This window comes from Lagenorhynchus albirostris, chromosome 6 (genome assembly GCF_949774975.1).
Source record: "Lagenorhynchus albirostris chromosome 6, mLagAlb1.1, whole genome shotgun sequence".
Lineage (NCBI taxonomy): Eukaryota > Metazoa > Chordata > Mammalia > Artiodactyla > Delphinidae > Lagenorhynchus > Lagenorhynchus albirostris.
This window is the reverse complement of record NC_083100.1, coordinates 102,870,939-102,889,492: the sequence shown is the minus strand read 5'-3', so window position 1 is coordinate 102,889,492 and position 18,554 is coordinate 102,870,939. Positions and strand designations below refer to the sequence as shown.

Genomic DNA, 18,554 nt, shown 5'->3' with positions numbered 1-18,554 from the left:
TCCCCTCCCCTCCTCGCGCCGGCCCAGCCTTGCATGCTGGCACTCTGTGCCCTGTACCCTTTTCTTTACCAACTCCCTCAACAAAATTCTGCTCATCGGTCTGACATCTGGGAATGATCCGAGACCTTCTATTAATGAGTGCTACTGTGAATGACTAAAAGACAATAGCTTAGCATGCTTGCTTTTATAGGGTCTTTGTAGCTTCTCTGGGACCTCAAGCCAAATTGGGGGCTTTAGGGATTAATCAGCAAGGATGATACTTCTGTGTTAAGAGAACCTTTCTTGGGCTGCTCCTACTATATATGCTACATGAGTGCCTAGCTAGGCATAAGACACACCTTACTGGCAGGTTGATATGTAAGAAGTGTTTCCTTTGGCAAAGAAAAGAAGGAGAGGCTGAGAAATTATCTTTTTATCCTAAGTTTCCCTAGAAGTTGCAAAGGGTATAGACATATAAACACACACACACACACACACAATTTTCGCTGCACTGTACCTGGAGACAGAAAGACCTCAGAAATGAGAAGAGGGCATGCCAACTGGGAGGAGAACTTAAAACCCTATAAGAGTTCTTAGCCTCTGAAGGTATGCTGCCCAGTACAGAGCTCACAGAGACACAGAAGAACTAGACACAAAAGTTAAATGCAACTCTTTTCTCAATTCCCAGAAACTCACATTTATGAACAGTTTGTGACGTGAAGCCTCAGCAGTCACAGGGTAACTAGCTAATCTAGACACCGACAGAGCGAGTCCTACAGCAGCAGAATTGGAAAAGGGCAACTAATAAATCAACAAATATTTTATTGGATACCTACTCTGACCCCAACTCCAGGCCCGAAGCTGGGAGGACACAAATGAATAAAGCACATCCCTAAATGTCATGCCAAAGAAGGTACTAAGCCACCTTTCTACTTGAGTAGATGACCAAACGAGTAAAGAATGACTTGCTTCATTTGATTTTTCACTCTGTTCAGATGCATCATTGAGTAGGTGACCCCAAACATCTCAGCTCAGACTGTGAAAGACTGGCCAACCTTCAGAAATCAGTGACTTTTGGAGTCTGTTTCCTTGGACTAACCAGATCCTCATACACGAAAGCAAACCCAACCAAATTGTTAAGAATGATGCTCATCAGTATTCAAACTTTTAGAAAGAAAGTTTATGGACCATTGAACAAATTTACATACCCAAGATCTCAGAGGTTTTCTTCGCTCTTCAGTATTTGAAATTCTAGTGAATTCTTGTTCAACTTACCCGCAGAGTTAAGATAAATGGGTGATAGAACAACTATATACTAGCTTGGCATTTGGTATCAGCTGTACAGTAGTGTTTTTGTATGGGTTAAAGTTGGAATTAATGTAATTCAGCTGGAATTAATGTAATTATATATAATGCTGACAGATTAGGACATTTGCCTATTAGGACACTATACAAACATTCCAATAGTTTGCTGGCTTTTGACTTTGTAAAAAATAAGTGAAACAAAAATCCCAGGAGATATTGTTAATGGGGTAACTGGAATAGAGGTTTTGAAAGCACAGGGTTCAGGAAATCACAGTCAAAGAATAATGCATTTTAAGCCAAAACATATAGTGGTAAATGAATATTTAGTACTTACCACAAGACTGCTATCTAGAGACAGCCTTTTTCCAAAGTCCCTTTTCTCAAGCTGTCTCTTTCCCTCCATGAGTGAAGTTATTTATTTTCCTTTGTGATTTATAAGAATTCCCCTTCTGTTTCCAGGGTCACTGCAAAAAGTGAACATGTGTTTTACCATCCGAGCGAACAGTGTTTAGACCCCTGTTGTTCACTTTCTAACCAGGAGCAAGTGTTGAAGCCAAAAATGCCCAGACCCAAATCATAAGTTTAGAACTGGGTTCTCTCGACTCCAAAACCCTCGCCCGCTGCCAAGGTCAGAGTCGTCTTTATGGAGGCCCCTGTGTTTTCACAGGTTTTACTAATGGAGTCACGGGATGGGTTTGCAGGTCTAATCAGCAGACTGTGGAAAAAAGCAAACAGTCCGTTTCATGCCACACTTGTTTCACACCCGTCCTCTCTCTATCCGCCAGCATCATTCTGTTGCTGTGCACAGGGACGCTGTCCCCAAATTCCACGAGAGCAAATGGACAAAGCCACGCTCCATATCCAAGAGCTGCTGAGTCCAAGACCCAGTAAGGGGAAACTGAAACATGAACATTATTGTCAATATTTAATTTAAAAATAATTTAAACCTATTTAAGGAACATTACAAGAGACATTTGCTTTGGGAAAGGTTGAATCCACATTAATGGTCATGGCATCATTATCGTGAGTAAGTATTTGAACACCCACTGCATTTCATCAGATCAGATAGAGTTAATCTCTGCACTCTACTGAGATTGTTTGCTCTAGAATGACTTGGTATTCTGGTTCGTAAGGACGCGTTAGATGTATTAAATACTAGCTTCCAGTTTTTACCGAGATGTAAAATGCTTGAAATGAAATAGGTTTGAACCCAGACTTTCCTACGCATTAGCCAAGTGAACTTGGACTAGTCATTTAGGCTCTCTGAAGCTCATCTTTCTCCACTGCAAAAACAGATAACAGATGGCCATCAAATGATGTATATAAAAATGGTTTAAAGGCAATAAATGACAACTTACATTTAAGTTCTAATTATGCACGGATAACATTAAAAACCAGTTAACCTTAAATACAAGTCGACATAATTTAATATGCCTCTGATGACTCAGAAGGCACTGTGAGGTACAGAAATTGCTCATAATTCGCAAAAAAACACATTTTATATCAGCCATTGGACAGCCGACATAGAAGAGCTGAGCTTAATAAAATGCTATACCAATCAGTTTCTGACACAATTGAGAAGAAATATTTTTTAGAATTATTTCAACTGCTCCAAGTTTAACGAGGATGCAACAGACGGGACCTCACAGCCTATACACAGTATGTGGTCTCTTTCTCTTGGTTTCCTCTACCAGGAAGAGGGTTGAGACAGCTGTGCCCCAGGCAGGGTTTGCCCACATTATAGTCGGTTGTAGGAAACTGATGGGCTTCTTTTCCATTTTAATCATTCCATCTCTCACTTTCAGGAACACTCACTTTAATTCATTACTGGTCCACTCAGAAACTCCACTCTGACTTCAGGATAAAATCCAAAGTTTTCAACATCATGTTCAAGGTCTAATTCCTGCCAACCAGGCTTTACAATCTCCAAACACACGAAGAACATTCCCGAAACCACACTTCGGATCATACCTCCATCTGGTCTAATCCTCCCTTTGCCCCAGTGCCTGGCTCAGATCCCCGATCCTTCCCAAAACCTTCTGCATCACTCCATTTGGCAATGATTCCTTTCCCTCCCAAGGTTCATAGAAGTCCTTAGGGACCTTAGTAATCACCTTCATCACCTGGGTCAGTTCTTTAACTATAGTCAGTTCTTAATATCTTCTTGTTGGCAGGGCCTAAGAGTTAAAAACCAACAAAGCACCGGCAGCATTTGTCAGAAGAAAGTTAGTTCTATGCTAATAGTATAGGCCAAACGATTAGTTAACTGAAATTTATTTGGGGGCTGTCTTTCGTGCTTTCAGCCGTTCCCACCTGCTTTGCAGCCCCCTTCTCATCCCAGGGACTCTATGCACTGGTGGCTCAGAATACTGTCTGTGATGATCAATCCAGCTACAGAGCCTACTCAGGCCCTGAGATTCCCCCGTCCAACAAAAGCATGCCCTCCTGAGTCTTATATTCCCAAGAGCCTTGGGGTTTAATAGACCACAATAGATGATACTTTGGCATTTAGCTCATGTTTATTAAGTGCTTAATGAATGGAGGACTCAGTACTTTGATGTTGGTGACACAGCACGTCAATAGAGACCAAGCCCCTGCCTTTGTGGAGATTACATTCTAGTGGGAGGACACAGAAAACAAATAAGAAAACAACTCCAAACCACGATCGGTACCTGCTATGAAGGAAACAACCCCGTGACTGGTGTAACTGAGGGGTCAAGTGTGTGTAAAGGGAAGCAAAGTTTAGACAGAATGGTAAGGGTATGAGCTGCCATAGAAAAACATGGGTAGGGAGCAGTCCAGGGCTTTCCGGGTGGTTCAGTGTTTAAGAATCCGCCTGCCAGTGCCGGGGACACGGGTTCGAGCCCTGGTCCGTGAAGATCCCACACGCCACGGAGCAACTAAGCCCATGCGCTACAACTACTGAGCCCGAGCTCTAGAGCCCACATGCTGCAACTACTGAGCCCACACACCACAACCACTGAGGCTCCCGCACTCTAGGGCCCATGTGCCGCAACTACTGAGCCCACGTGCTACAACTACTGAAGCCCGCGCACCTAGAGCCTGTGCTCTGCAACAAGAGAAACGACTGCAATGAGAAACCCGTGCACTGCAACAAACAGTAGCCACTGCTCACCAAAGCCCACGCACAGCAACACAGACCCAACGGAGCCAAAAAAAAAGAGCATTCCAAGGTAGAGGGGCCAGTCTTTCTGCTGGGAAGGAGCTGGTGAAGAGGTTTGTGTGCACTAAAGCAAATTAGGAAGAGAACGTGTGAAAAAAGTTCTGAGATTTAAGTAACAACTAGTTCACTCAGGGTCTTGTAGGCCAAGGTGACTTGTTTGTTCTAAATACAATGGTTAATCTTCAGGTTTGATTCTCTACTTCACCCCTTACTCGCTGATCACATTAAATTATTTAACCTATTTAAGCTCCAGTTGATTCATCTATGAAAGGACACTAATAACAGGACCTTCTTCCTAGTAGGTTTGTTGTGATGATTAATGAGATGATCCACTGAAAGATCACACGGCAGGACTGAAACCAAGTCCCCCTAAAACCGAGTTCCTCTGCTGAGTTTACGATTAAAGTCTCTATCCAAAACATTATTCCCTTTCTTGTCCAACACCTGTTCTCCTCAAGACTGAGGAGTATCAAAGAAAAGGGGGGATTGAAGCCTAGCAGGACCCTGTGGAGCTCCTGGGTACAAATCTTTTCCAGGTCCCCCTATTTTGTAGGAAATATGCTTCATTCAGCCTCCTTAACCTTCCCTGAGTTCCAAAGGGCATATTCAAACAGTTGCTAATCAGGGAAGGGAGGGGATACAGAAACAAAGAAGGAGCAGTCAAGAAACAATAGTGCAGCCTTGGGACAGGGTCCTGGTTCCTCCACAAGGAATATAAAGAACAATATCTTTGAGTTCTTCTGCAGGAACTAAGGTCCCCACCCAGGTGGAAGACAGTAACTTCAAGCTGAGCTCAAGATACCTGGAGTGCCACCCTGTTACCTCACCACCAACCAATCAGAAGAAAGCCATACACCCTACAGCCCTCACCCCAAATTTTGCCTCTAAACACTTTTCCCCAAAAACCATCAGGGAGGCTTTGCTGGTGGCACAGTGGTTAAGAATCCACCTGCCAATTCAGGGGACATGGGTTCGAGCCCTGGGCCAGGAAGATCCCATATGCCGCAGAGCAGCTAAGCCCATGCACCGCAGAGCAACTAAGCCCATTCACCACAACTACTGAAGCCCGCGTGCCTAGAGTCCGTGCTCTGCAACAAGAGAAGCCACGGCAGTGAGAAGCCTGTGCACTTCAATGAAGAGTAGCCCCCACTTGCCACAACTAGAGAAAGCCCCCACGCAGTAATGAAGACCCAACACAGCCATAAATAAATAAATAAATAAATAAATAAATAAATTTATTTAAAAAAAAACAGCAGGGAGTTCAGGGGTTTTGAGAATGAGCCACCCTTTCTCCTTGCTTGGCGCTGCAATAAACCTTTCCTTACTCCAAAAATAAAATAAAGTAAATAAAGATCACATAGTACGTAAGCTTTAAATGTTAGATATATTCATTATCCCTTCTGGTATATATGATTCAACTCATTAAGAAGCAACTCTAGTGACTGAATTTTTTGCTCTGTAATAAGCTGATGAAGCTGTCATTGGGAAATGGAGATCCTTTTGACAGTTCCTGAACAGGCTAGTCTGCTACGTGGAAGGCTGATTGAACAACTTAACGTGGTCAATTTCTTTTCACGTTTTATGATGCTAATTATATAGGCAAAGATTGACATTCAAAACGTTTAGCAACTGATACGGCCTAGGTATTGACTGATCAGAAGGGCACAGTGAAAGGCAATAAGCAGTACAGCTATAGCAGTACATCCTGGCCAATTATCAGCTTCAGTATATGTACTACCTCTACCCCAAGAACTTGAAAATTTGTGAATTAAACCATAAAACGAGCATGGAGAGGATCAAAGTAAGTTGTCCAAAAGGATCAAAGCAAGGCCACCCAAAAGAAACAAATGGCAAGCAGGTTGTGTCAGTATGAAAAGAGGAGGGGCCCACAAAGGAAAAGTCAGGAAGGCTCACACGCTCTGCCCCCAGCACCATGGGGGAAGAGAGCGCCTTCATGTATATAAACCCAACAAGGACTGCAGGTCTAGAGGAAAAATGAGCGTCAGCCCCCAAAGACACTTCGGTATGACACTGGTCATTTGTATTATCCAACAAACTCCCGTGCTCAGAGACCACTGTCATCAAACAACCTCCTCATTTTATTGGATTCCCATGTAGCTTTACTTATTAAAGGAGAATGTGTTGACCAGCAAATATAAGTAGGCAGTCTTTTGGAGAGTTGCATTTTTAGTAAAAATTTGCAATTTGGCATCCAACTCTTTATATTCATCATTTATATATTTGCTTATTATACTAGTCAGCTTGTGTGGTCATAACAGAATACCACAGACTGGGTGGCTTAAACAATAGAACTTTATCTTCTCACAGTTCTGGAGGCTGGAAGTTCAAGATCAAGGTGCTGGTAGGGTTGGTTTCTGGTGAGGCATCTCTCCTTAACTTGCATTTGCCTGGCTTCTCTGTGTATCCTCACATGGCCTTTTCCTTTGCACAAATGCCTCCGGTGTCTCTTCCTTTTCTTATTAGGACACCAGTCTGATTGAATGAGACCCCTACTCTTATGATTTCATTTAACCTTAATTATCTCCTAAAAGGCCCTATCCCCAAATATAGGCACATTGGGGGTTAGGGCTTCAACATATGAATTTGGGTGGGGGGGATACATTTCAATCCATAAGAGTTAGTTTCAGTCATATTTTAAAGCCTGGTCACATCTCAGTGTACTGAGTCACAAAAACTCTGGGTGTCAGTGGCTAGTGCCAGACCCTCTCCCTCTCCACTGGTTATTGGACCGTGGATTTCACTACCACCACCATCCATATCCGCCTTCCCCTGCTATAACTTCTCTCTACTGCAGGTCTAGAGGTGCAAACTACATCATCAAGACTTCTTAGTCGGTTGGTCAAGTTGGATTCTGCCAATAGGAGTCTGTGAGAGATCAGAAGGCAACAGGAAGGGAGAAGCCATTCTGCTTCCAGCTCCAGATAGGCAGGATCAAAAGCAGGGGCTACAGGGCTTCCCTGGTGGTGCAGTGGTTGAGAGTCTGCCTGCCGATGCAGGGGACACGGGTTCGTGCCCCGGTCCGGGAAGATCCCACAGGCCGCGGAGTGGCTAGGCCCGTGAGCCATGGCCGCTGAGCCTGTGTGTCCGGAGCCTGTGCTCCGCAACGGGAGAGGCCACAACAGTGAGAGGCCCGCGTACCGCAAAACAAACAAACAAGCAGGGGCTACAGGCTCCGGTAACTTCCATGATTCCTCCAACCACTCATCCTAAGAAAGGGCAGTAGCAGCTTCCCAACCTTTGAGTACCACCACCTATGCCTTTTGCCCCTCTAGCCCTTCCAACAACTTCATAACCAATTCCTCACATGAAATTCCTCTCTGCTTGAAATACCTAGAGTAGTTTCTCTTTTCCAGGTTTGACCATGATTGAGGCACACGTCATAGAGATTCCTTTGGACAGACAGACAGCCTTCCTTGGGCAGTTCCTGTCTTCCTTCTTGCGAGCCTTCTGAAATAACAGCATGGAATTAAAAATTCTACTAGGCACTTAGCTCCTGGAGGGCAGGAACACTATTTTATATTCTATGCTCTCCAGGGTAGTATTATGATGCCTGGTGCATAGCAACATGGCAGACACTCAATGAGCATTTGTTGTTTGCATGAATAAATGAATGCTTGAATGTTTACAGCTGTCTTCATGAATATATAAAGAGCTGAGCAGAAATATAACATTGCTAAAGCAAAGAAAGGCCATGCACATTTATAACACAGAAATTACTTTCTGAGGCAAACACACAGACATACCCAAGCCTCAAAGAAAACATTTTATCATGATTTTTAAACCACTGTCAACTTAAACATTACTCCTTGGGCCCTGCCTGCACTTACAAAGCACCATAATCCAGTCGTGTTCATGTCTTTCCTATGGCTTCTCACAACTCTGGTTATAAAGAGCACATACCTGCCTCCAAGGGATAGGTTGGATGCCTCTCCCTCCCTGCACGGGGATGAAAATGGTCAGAGTTTAAGGAAGACAGGATATTAAGCATCCTTTTGTGACTGATGGTCATTGACAGTGATCTCTGCTCACATACATCTCTTTCTAGCTGATTAAAATACTATTTCTTGGTATCAGTAGAAATCTGAGTTGGCCTTAATAAACTCTTTTTAATTTTCCTCACAGATAGTAATGGCCTTTCAGTGCCAGACAGACCCTTTAATATTCCTAAAGATGTTAGTAGTTTCTTTTTTCTGTTAGACTTTAAAAGACTGTATAATTTTCAAGGGACAAGAACCAAACAACACCATTAAGTCATATTTCCTCACATGCAATAGTCACACACATGCAGACACACTCTCACACTCAGACATACACACTTACACACACACTCTCATACACTCACACACATTCTGAGAACAGGTTTCTCCAGCTCAATTTCTGCTTCTCTGATTCCCCCTCTCCTCATACCTGCTTCGAAATGTTCATGGTTTGCCCGAAGAAATGGGGGGAAATGATTGAGCTGAAAGGCATTGGAAGATTTGGCCCCCAGCCCTCTTTGCCATATAAATTTGAGCATGTTCCCTAACTTCTATGAATTTGCATTTCCTAATCTAATCTCTCCCAGATATTTTCAGGTTCAGAAGAGACAATGCATGAAAAAGCCCTTCCACATCTAGAGTCAAGATAGTTTTCAATCAGCTTCATTAAGCAACAAACAATGCAAAACATGACTGTGTGCAGCCTAATAGCACCCAGACAGCAGAGACAGCGTCACACTCATTGGCATCTCCCCTGAGCACTCAACAAACTGGCTCCTATATGATATAAACTCTACAAAGAGTAATTTCAGAATTGAATGTGACAAGAACAGTGACAAAATCTGCTGACCAGGTAGCTCAGCAGATCTCCATCCTGGCTGCTCCTTAGAAACCCCCGGGGAGCTTGTAAAATTCACCAACGCCCAGGCCCCATCCCAGATCACTGCAGTCTCCAGGGGCAAGGGCACCGGCCCCCGAATATGGGGACAGCAGCCGGGGATGGCAACTACTGGTTAGAGTGGTTGTTCTCAGACTTTGCTGCAGGTTAGAGTCGCCTGTGGAGTCACCAAAGAACAAATAAATCAGGACTGGATCGCTAAGGGTGGGACCCATTCATCCTCCTGTTAAGATCCCTGAAAGACTCCAACACACAGTCAGTGGATCACCAGTTTGAGGGGGTGAAGGTATGCGCCCTTTCTTGATCTCCCTCCCTGTCTCAAGGGCTGAGGGACACACAGTTGTTGACAGCAGCAACCGCCTTTCTTGAGCCACTGCAACCAGCAATTCTTAGTTTGCAAACTCTGACCCCAAAGAAGAGAAACACTGGATACAATTTGGACCTGCACCTTCCCGCACCTTCCCCCTGCCCCACTCTCTCAGGCTCACTAATCATCCTGCTTAAACTGGTCTTTTGCTTTGCGCAGAGAGTAATTGTTGACTAAAGACAGAAATATCCAATCTAGATTCCAAAATAGATAGCTAGTGGCAACCTGCTGTATAGCACAGGGAGCTCAGCTTGGTGCTCTGTGATGGCCCAGTTGGGAGGGAAGGGGCGGGGGAGGGACGTCCAAGAGCGAGGGCACATGCATATGCGCATGACTGATTCACTTCCCTGTGCGGTGGAAACTAACACAACATTGTAAAGCAATTATACTACGATAAAAAAAAATCTAGATTCCAAATTAACATGCAAATGTCGTAGAAACTCAGGGTAAGGTCATCATGTCACTTAGAAAAGGAGGGAAAGAACTTCCTATTCCAAGTGTAAGAATGGAAAATCTTGACGCAAATGCTCCCAAACATGCTCACTCCTTTCTCCCCACGGTTCTCCATGAGCGTCCTGCTCTCGTTTCAAAGTGCAAATAGCAGGAGGGAAAAAGAAGTTATGAATCTGTCAGATTTGCATATAGCTACCAAACAGAACATTTGAAGCTCCTGTCAGCTTGTACTGAAATCTTTTCATCTCGATTAAGTCTACATAAGGGAAAGCAGCTGGTTTTCCTCATACTTTAAACACATATACACAACAGTTTCCTTTTGGAAGCTATATTGGCTCAATAACGTTCTGCTATTGACACATGCATTCGTGAGTCATATGCATAAGGGTGTGTGTGTGTGTGCACGCATGCTTGTGTATGTGTGTGTGAGTGTATACATATATGCGTGTGTGTGAGAGTGCATGTGTGTGTGTGCGCATGCACTCTGACGGAACAGAAAACTACTGTCTCCGTTTTGGACATAAGTATAAAAAATACCAAATTATGTGACTTTCACTCATAAATGTCTACTAACAGCACCCTGAAATGGATTTAGAAAAGACTGAATGAGAACAGCCTTCCCAAATACGGTATCCCATCCTTGCCAGATACATTAGCGGCTGGAAACACATCTGAGGGATGTGACAACGGATTTTTTCTTTGAAGTGGAGGAAAATTTTGTATCATGATGAAAATTGGTTTTTTACATTTTTTAATTGAGGTATAGTTGATTTGCAATGTTATATTAGTTTAAGAAATATAACAGTGATTCAAAAATTTGATAGATTACCCTCCATCTACAATTATTATAAAATATTGGCTATATTCCATGTGGTACAGTATAACCTTATAGCTTATTTATTTTATGCATAGTAATCTGTACCTCTTAATCTCCCATCTGGTCCCTCCCCGCACTGGTGACCACTAGTTTGTTCTCTATCTCTGTGAGTCCACTTACTTTTTGTTATATTCACTAGTTTATTTTTTAGATTCCGCATATAAGTGATAACATGCAGTATTTGTCTTCCTCTGTCTGACTTATTTCACTAAGCATAATGGTTTCAGGAGCTCCTGTTTATTAAACTTCTCACCCTGGAAACTAGCCAGTGGCTTATAGTTGATGATTTAAATGCTGGACAGACTCCTAAGAATCACGGTCCCATGACCCCGTCCTCAGAGAAATGGCACCTCCAACACAGGGAACCAGGGATTCAGTGAAATCTGGGTCTGGAAATCTTGGCTATTGTTCAATATTGGCTATTGAACAGTTAAAGGTGAACAGTTAAAGAACTGATGTGAACTAAGGAAGCAAGGACAGGGAAATCTCTTAGAACCTCTAAAATGACCAAAATTCACTCATTTCCAACCTTTATTATTTAAATCTTTTTTTTTTTTTTTTTGGCAGTACGCGGGCCTCTCACTGTTGTGGCCTCTCCCGTTGCGGAGCACAGGCTCCGGACGCGCAGGCTTAGCGGCCATGGCTCACGGGCCCAGCCGTTCCACGGCATGTGGGATCTTCCCGGACCGGGGCACGAACCCGCGTCCCCTCCATCGGCAGGCGGACTCTCAACCACTGCGCCACCAGGGAAGCCCTATTTAAATCTTTTAAAACCTGAGATATAATTCACCTACCACAAAATTCACTTTTTTAAAGTGCACAATTCAGAGTCAACCCTTTCTACCACCCAGTACTTACTTATTTTTGACAGAAACTGGGGATGTGCTACAGAAAGGCAAGGAAGTTCCCTTATCACTGCTTGAGCTTCATCAGATCTGGCTGTCCAATGTCACCACCTTCTTGGGTAGCAGCATCCAGGCCAGTCCTGAGTTCAAACTCTCCAACTGAAGGGTTCTGTGACCCTGAGCAAGTTATTTAACATCTCTTGGCCTCCATTTCCTCATGGATAAAATTAAGATCATAGTAACAGCAATCATCTTAACAAAATTGCTCTCAGGACTAAAATGATGCCTGTTTTAAAATACTGGAGTAAACATAGACTTAGAGAACGAACTTATGGTCACCGGGGTGGGCGGAAGGGTGGGGGGAAGGGATAGTTAGGGAGTTTGGGACTGACATGTACCCACTGATATATTTCAAATGGATAACCAGCAAGAACCTACTGTATAGCACAGGAAACTCTGCTTAACGTTATGTGGCAGCCTGAATGGGAAGGGAGTTTGGGGGAGAATAGATACATGTTTCTGTATGGCTGAGTTGCTTTGCTGTGCACGTGAAACTGTCACAACATTGTTAATCGGCTATACTCCAATATAAAATAACAAGTTTAGGGCTTCCCTGGTGGCGCAGTGGTTGAGAGTCTGCCTGCCGATGCAGGGGACACGGGTTCGTGCCCTGATCCAGGAAGATCCCACATGCCACGGGGCGGCTGGGCCCATGAGCCATGGCCGCTAAGCCTGCGCGTCCGGGGCCTGTGCTCCACAACGGGAGAGGCCACAACAGTGAGAGGCCCACGTACAGCCAAAAAAAAAAAAAAAAAAATATATATATATATATATATATATATATAAAATAACAAGTTTAAATGGTTAAATAACTAAATAAATACTAAATTTCAAAATCCTCAGAAAAATAAAATGAAATATTGGAGTAGATATTCAATAACTGCTAGGAATGACACAACAGAATTCCTTTCATTCAGAATTCAGTAATATTTATTTATTCAATATCTATGTTGTCCCAGGCCCTGTATCAGGCCCCGAAGAGAGAAAGACAGAGACAGAGAAAGACAAAGAAGGAGGAGGTGGAGGAGGGGGAGAAAAAAGGAGGGTGGGAGAGGAGGGGGGGAGGGGGAGGGGGAGAAGGGGGAGGGGGAGGGGGAGAAGGGGGAGGGGGAGAAGGGGGAGGGGGAGAAGGGGAGGGGGAGAAGGGGGAGGGGGAGGGAGGAGGGGGGAGAAGGAGAAGGGGGGAGGCAGAGAAAGAGAAGAAGAAGGAAAGAAGGAGACAAAGAAAGAAGAAAGGAAGGAAGGAAGGAAGATGGATCCTCAAATTTCAAGGAAGTTTAAAATCTAAGAAGATTTATATGTCAATAGTAAAAAGTAAGGTTAAAAAATGTGAATGAAGGAGTGAATGGTTTCAGTGCAAAGAAGATTCACTTTTGGTTTGGATCATCCTGGAAAACTTGCCTTCATTGTCATTCGAAGCATTGCCAGTTAATTTCCAGACACAAACCATCGTGACATTTTTACAGTGTATGAACTAAAAAGCAAGAGACAGAATGGCAGGGGCTTGGACCAGGATAAGCATTTCAGCTCTGGCTGCTCTTCCGGAACCATCTGTTGTTTCTCTCCCAGTCTTTCTTTGTAAAGATTTTCCCCACTTTTTAGTTCCCTCCTCGGCCTCTTCTCCATTTATGGCTTGAAGAAAAGGTTGTAGTTCATTCTGTGAAATGTCTACACGTTGCCCGTGAACTCTTAAGGGGAAAGTCAGTGTAGAAATGAAACAAATAAACACATTTTCTAAATAAATAAAGTGTGCACATAACTGCAGTGGATTGGAAGAATATTTAGATAAGTGGCTAGGGAAAAGAATTTTCACACTGTGTCATCTGCTAACACTAATGAGTTAATTAAATTAGAAAAATTCCACTGCCAAAAGCAAAAACATCCAAATATGTGGGATGCTGGGGGAATTATAGACCTGCTACTAAATGCATTCTGTTCAAGCTTATTTTTTTTCCTTTGAGAAGGCCATGCAGAGCTACACTTAAAAAACCAGCCAATTTCAAGAGAGTATTTTCCATCTGGGGCCAGTTATGGGAGAGTATGCTTTAAACTTTGCAAAGCCTGCTGAGAGGCAACATGACTTGTTAAGGAAACAGTTTCTGAAAAGCAATGTTTTTGAAGATCCAGCAAAAGGTTTTACCGTGACATCCCCATACATTGCTGAATTCATTATGCCATTAAATGCCTTTGCACACAAGTGATAAACCAAAATGATTCAGGAAATGGATATACTAAAATCAATCAGAAGCCAATACATTTTTGCCAAGGTTTTAGCTGCTAATTAGAATATTTTCCCGACCTGGAAGCTTTTTTCACCTTATTTACTCTTCTTTTATAGTAACCTCCTTCCACAATTTCCCTGCCCCAAATAACCCTGATGTGGAAAAAAATACTAAAAGCTTAGTAAATCAAAATTAAGGGATTAAGTCTCAAAAACCCATCAATATGCTGAAAACAATGGAAAGAATTCTTAATAAACCAAAAATGTAGAATATGACATTAAAAATGTCCTAAGTCGTTAACAGCTGTCAAAATGAAAAGTATGAGAAACGTCTCAAAGATGTTTACCTTCTTTGATTCAGTGTCTAATTAAACTGAGTGTTATTCACTAGTGGGAAGGGAAGTGAGCTAAAATCTCTTTAGAAGGTAAAACAGTTGATGACCACCCACTTAAACTTATAGCTAGAAAGACTTAAGTTTAGGTTGTGCTTATGTGTGTCTGTATGTACATGTATATATTTATACGTGTTATGTAAATATATGTATATGTGCTATACAAACACATATATCTACACCTATCTATGTGTATATGGTCATTTTTTTCTCTTTTCTCCCCAGTTATAGATAATAACAATCAAAACTTCTCATTATTTGGGCTTTTTGTTTTTCATGTGAGGGGTTTGTTTCTTTTTATTTGGGCTTTGAAGGCTCAGGAATAAGAGGTGTTCTATGGATAGCTGGGTAAACCAGCGCTTCTCAAATTCAAGAACAGGAATCACTGGTGGATCTCATTAAAATGCTGATTCTGATTCATGGGGTCATGGTAAAGCCTGAGATTCTGCATTTCTAATAAGCTGATGCTCCTGGTCTGTGGATTGCACTTTGACAGTAAAAGATCTGAAACTTAGAGAATTTATCTGTGTTTATGTAAGGGTGAAATTCTAAGAATTTTCTCAGAAAGCTATGCTCACCTAGCTAGATGTTATAATGAGTTAGTTCTTAACATAATCTAAGATCCTTCATGCACTATACAGTTTAGCTAATCACGTACAATAATTCTTGTGCTAACCTCTACTCATGTTTGGAATCCCAAATCCTGAGGGATCCCTCTTCACCTACCCACCAGTACAGTCATTGTCTCTAAAATAAACCCAACAAGTTTACTTAGGAAATTTTGGTAATTACTTGAATCTACCAGTGACAAAAGCTCACAAGGCGTTTCACAGCAACCCATTTCACATTTGGGGTTCTCTCATGGTTAGAAAGTTTCAGTCTGTCTCTTGGATTCTCACCCACTGGGCACGGCCTCTGTTCCCTGGAGCAAATAAAAGTTTTCTCTTACTCAAGCACAATACCCCCAGCTTCTTCAACATTTTCTCCTGGGAGAAAGTTTCCACAGCCCTCATCCTCTTTGTCACTGTCTCTGGTACTTGCTAGAACTTGATGAAATTCCATGAGATAATGTCTTTTATTCCAGTTCTTTAAAAATTTACATCATAATATATGCATTTATGCTCTTTGTAATAAAAGATAAAAGCAGTGAAACATGTATACAGATTATAATGTAAAGTTGTATACATTCACTGTCCCCCTATTTAACTTCTCTTACCAGAGGTAATCACTTTTAATAGCTTTTCCATTTCTTTAGCTGCAGAAATATGTAAATATATGAATATTGGTTTTTTCCATTCTATATAAATGGGATCAGCATCTATTATTCTGTGATATTTGTTATACCTGGTAGATTCAATACACATGGGCCTAATTCATTTTTCTTACAGCTTTGTGTTATTCTATAGAATCAATGAGCAACAAATTGGGTATTAATTTATGAATAGAGATTTAGATGGACAGTGATATTTTCTGATTCTTGATGGTGCTGCCATGAGCACTGTATATGCCTCTTTTGTGCCTGTGGAAGTTTCTCTATAAAGTATAGATCTCTAAAGGTGGAATTACTGCTGAATAGAATCAATCTTAAAACTTTTCCAGGGAGGCAGAGTCAAGATGGCAGTGTGGGAAGACACGGAGTTAGCTTCTCCCCACAACTAGGGCATCTGCCGCACGCTGGTGGGGGACTCTGACGCCCAAGGAGATGGGAGGAACCCCAAAGTGAACCGGTAGAATGTAGGGGGACTGAGGGGGGAGGAGAAGTGGAGGCCAGATCGGATCTGCACCCCTGAGGCCGGGGAGATCAGGAGAGGCAGGCGGGAGGGACTCTCCAGGAAGAGGAGAGGAGTGGAGAGCACTCGCCTGGCCCACTCGGGCCGGGAAGCCTGCTGAGCTCCGAGGCTGATCCCCTGCCCTCCAGGCTGCATGGGTCCTTGGGGGCATAGGAGGGAGGCCGGGGAGATCAGGAGAGGCAGGTGGGAGGGGCCCTCAGGGAGGAGCAGGAGAGGAGTGGAGGGCGATGCCCTGCCCACTCGGGCCCGGGGAGCCTGCTGAGCTCACATGTCGGTCCCCTGTCCTTCGAGGCCCCCCTCCCCACCAGCCACACTGGTCCTGGGGCCATAGGAGGGAGGCTGGGGAGATCAGGAGAGGCAGGCAGGAGGAGCCCTCCCAGACTGGAGGAGCAGGAGAGGAGAGGAGGCATTTGCCCTGCCCAGGAAGCCTGCTGGGCTCCCAGGTGAGGTCCCTGCCCTCTGAGACCAGGGGCGGGGTCCTTCTGTTCCTGGGCCCCTTCTGTTCCTTCAGCCTAAGCCCCACCCCCCACAGCCCCCAGGGCCTTTTCCAGCCCTGTGGGTCCTGAGCACTGGCCCTGCCTGCCCAAACCCCACCCTTGCATAGGTCCCGCCCATCACAGCAAAGGCCTTCCCCTCCCCTTTTTTTTTCTTTTCCCACCTCTTTTTTTACTATTGTGGTACTGATTACCTTCTGGTTGTTGATTAATCTATATTTTAATGTTATAGTCTTTCTAACATATCTGTTAGTTTCCTAGTCTAATTTTGTTTTTTACTTTGTTACTGTTCCTTTTTTTTTTTCTTTTTTTTCTTTTTTGCTGCCTTACGCAGGTTGCAGGATCTTGGTTCACAAGCCTGGGGTTGGGCTGAAGCTCATACGGTGGGACCTCCAAGCACGAACCACTGGACCAACAGAGAACGTCAGACCCCAGGGAGTATTCATCAGAGTGAGGTCTCACAGAGTTCCTCAACTCAGCACAAAGACCCAGCTCTACCCAATAGCATACAAACTCCAGTGTTGGAAGCCTCAGTCCCAACAACCAGTAAGAAAGGAACACAATCCCACTCATTAAAAAAAAAAAATTGAGATGTCAAAAAAATACGTCATAGATGAAGGAGCAAGGTAAAACCCTACAAGACCAAATAAATGAAGAGGAAACAGGCAGTCTACCTGAAAAAGAATTCAGAGTAATGATAGTAAAGGTGATCCAGAATCTTGGAAATAGAATGGAGGCACGGATTGAGAAAGTACAAGAAGTGTTTAACAAAGATCTGGAAGAACTAAAGAACAAACAAACAGAGATGAACAACACAATAACTGAAAGGAAAAATACACCAGAAGGAATCAGTAACAGAATAACTGAGGCAGAAGAACGAATAAGTGACCTGGAATACAAAATGCTGGAAATAACTGCCGAGGAGCAGAATAAAGAAAACAGAATGAAAAGAACTGAGGACAGTCTCAGAGACCTCTGGGGCAACACTAAACACACCAACATTCAAATTATAGGGGTCCCAGAAGAAGAAGAAAAAAAGAAAGGGTCTGAGAAAATATCTGAAGAGATTATAGTCGAAAACTTCCCTTACATGGGAAAGGAAATAGTCACCCAAGTCCAGGAAGCACAGTCGCATATAGGATAAACCCTAGGAAAAACGCACCAAGACACATACTAAGCAAACTAACAAAAATTAAATTCAAATAAAAATATTAAAAGCAGCAAGGGAAAAGAAAATAACATCCAAAGGAATCCCCATAAGGTTATCAGCTGATTTTCCAGCAGAAGCTCTGCAGGCCAGAAGGGAGTGGCAGGATATACTTAAAGTGATGAAAGAGAAAAACGTACAACCAAGATTACTCTACTGAGCAAGGTTCTCATTCAGATTTGATAGAGAAGTCAAAAGCTTTTCAGACAAGCAAAAGCTAAGAGAATTCAGCACCACCAAACCAGCTTTACAACAAATGCTAAAGAAACTTCTCTAGGCAGGAAACACAAGAGAAGAAAAAGACCCACAAAAACAAACCCAAAACAATTAAGAAAATGGTCATAGGAACATATATAACCTTGAATGTAAATGGATTAAATGCCCCAACCAAAAGACACAGACTGGCTGAATGGCTACAAAAACAAGACCCATATATATGCTGTCTACAAGAGACCCACTTCAGACCTAGGGATACATACAGACT

General features: G+C 43.1%; 1 protein-coding gene across 1 annotated transcript in view; it reads right to left on the bottom strand.

The window, feature by feature from the left end:
• The window catches only part of NCKAP5 (NCK associated protein 5), a 1,037,966-nt gene that overhangs the window by 915,983 nt on the left and 103,429 nt on the right, over positions 1-18,554 (bottom strand). Inside the window, exon 2 of the mRNA XM_060151527.1 lies at positions 1,619-1,748. Coding sequence (XP_060007510.1) covers positions 1,619-1,687 — 69 coding nt within the window. The 5' untranslated portion in view covers positions 1,688-1,748. The remainder of the gene's footprint in view (positions 1-1,618; positions 1,749-18,554) is intronic.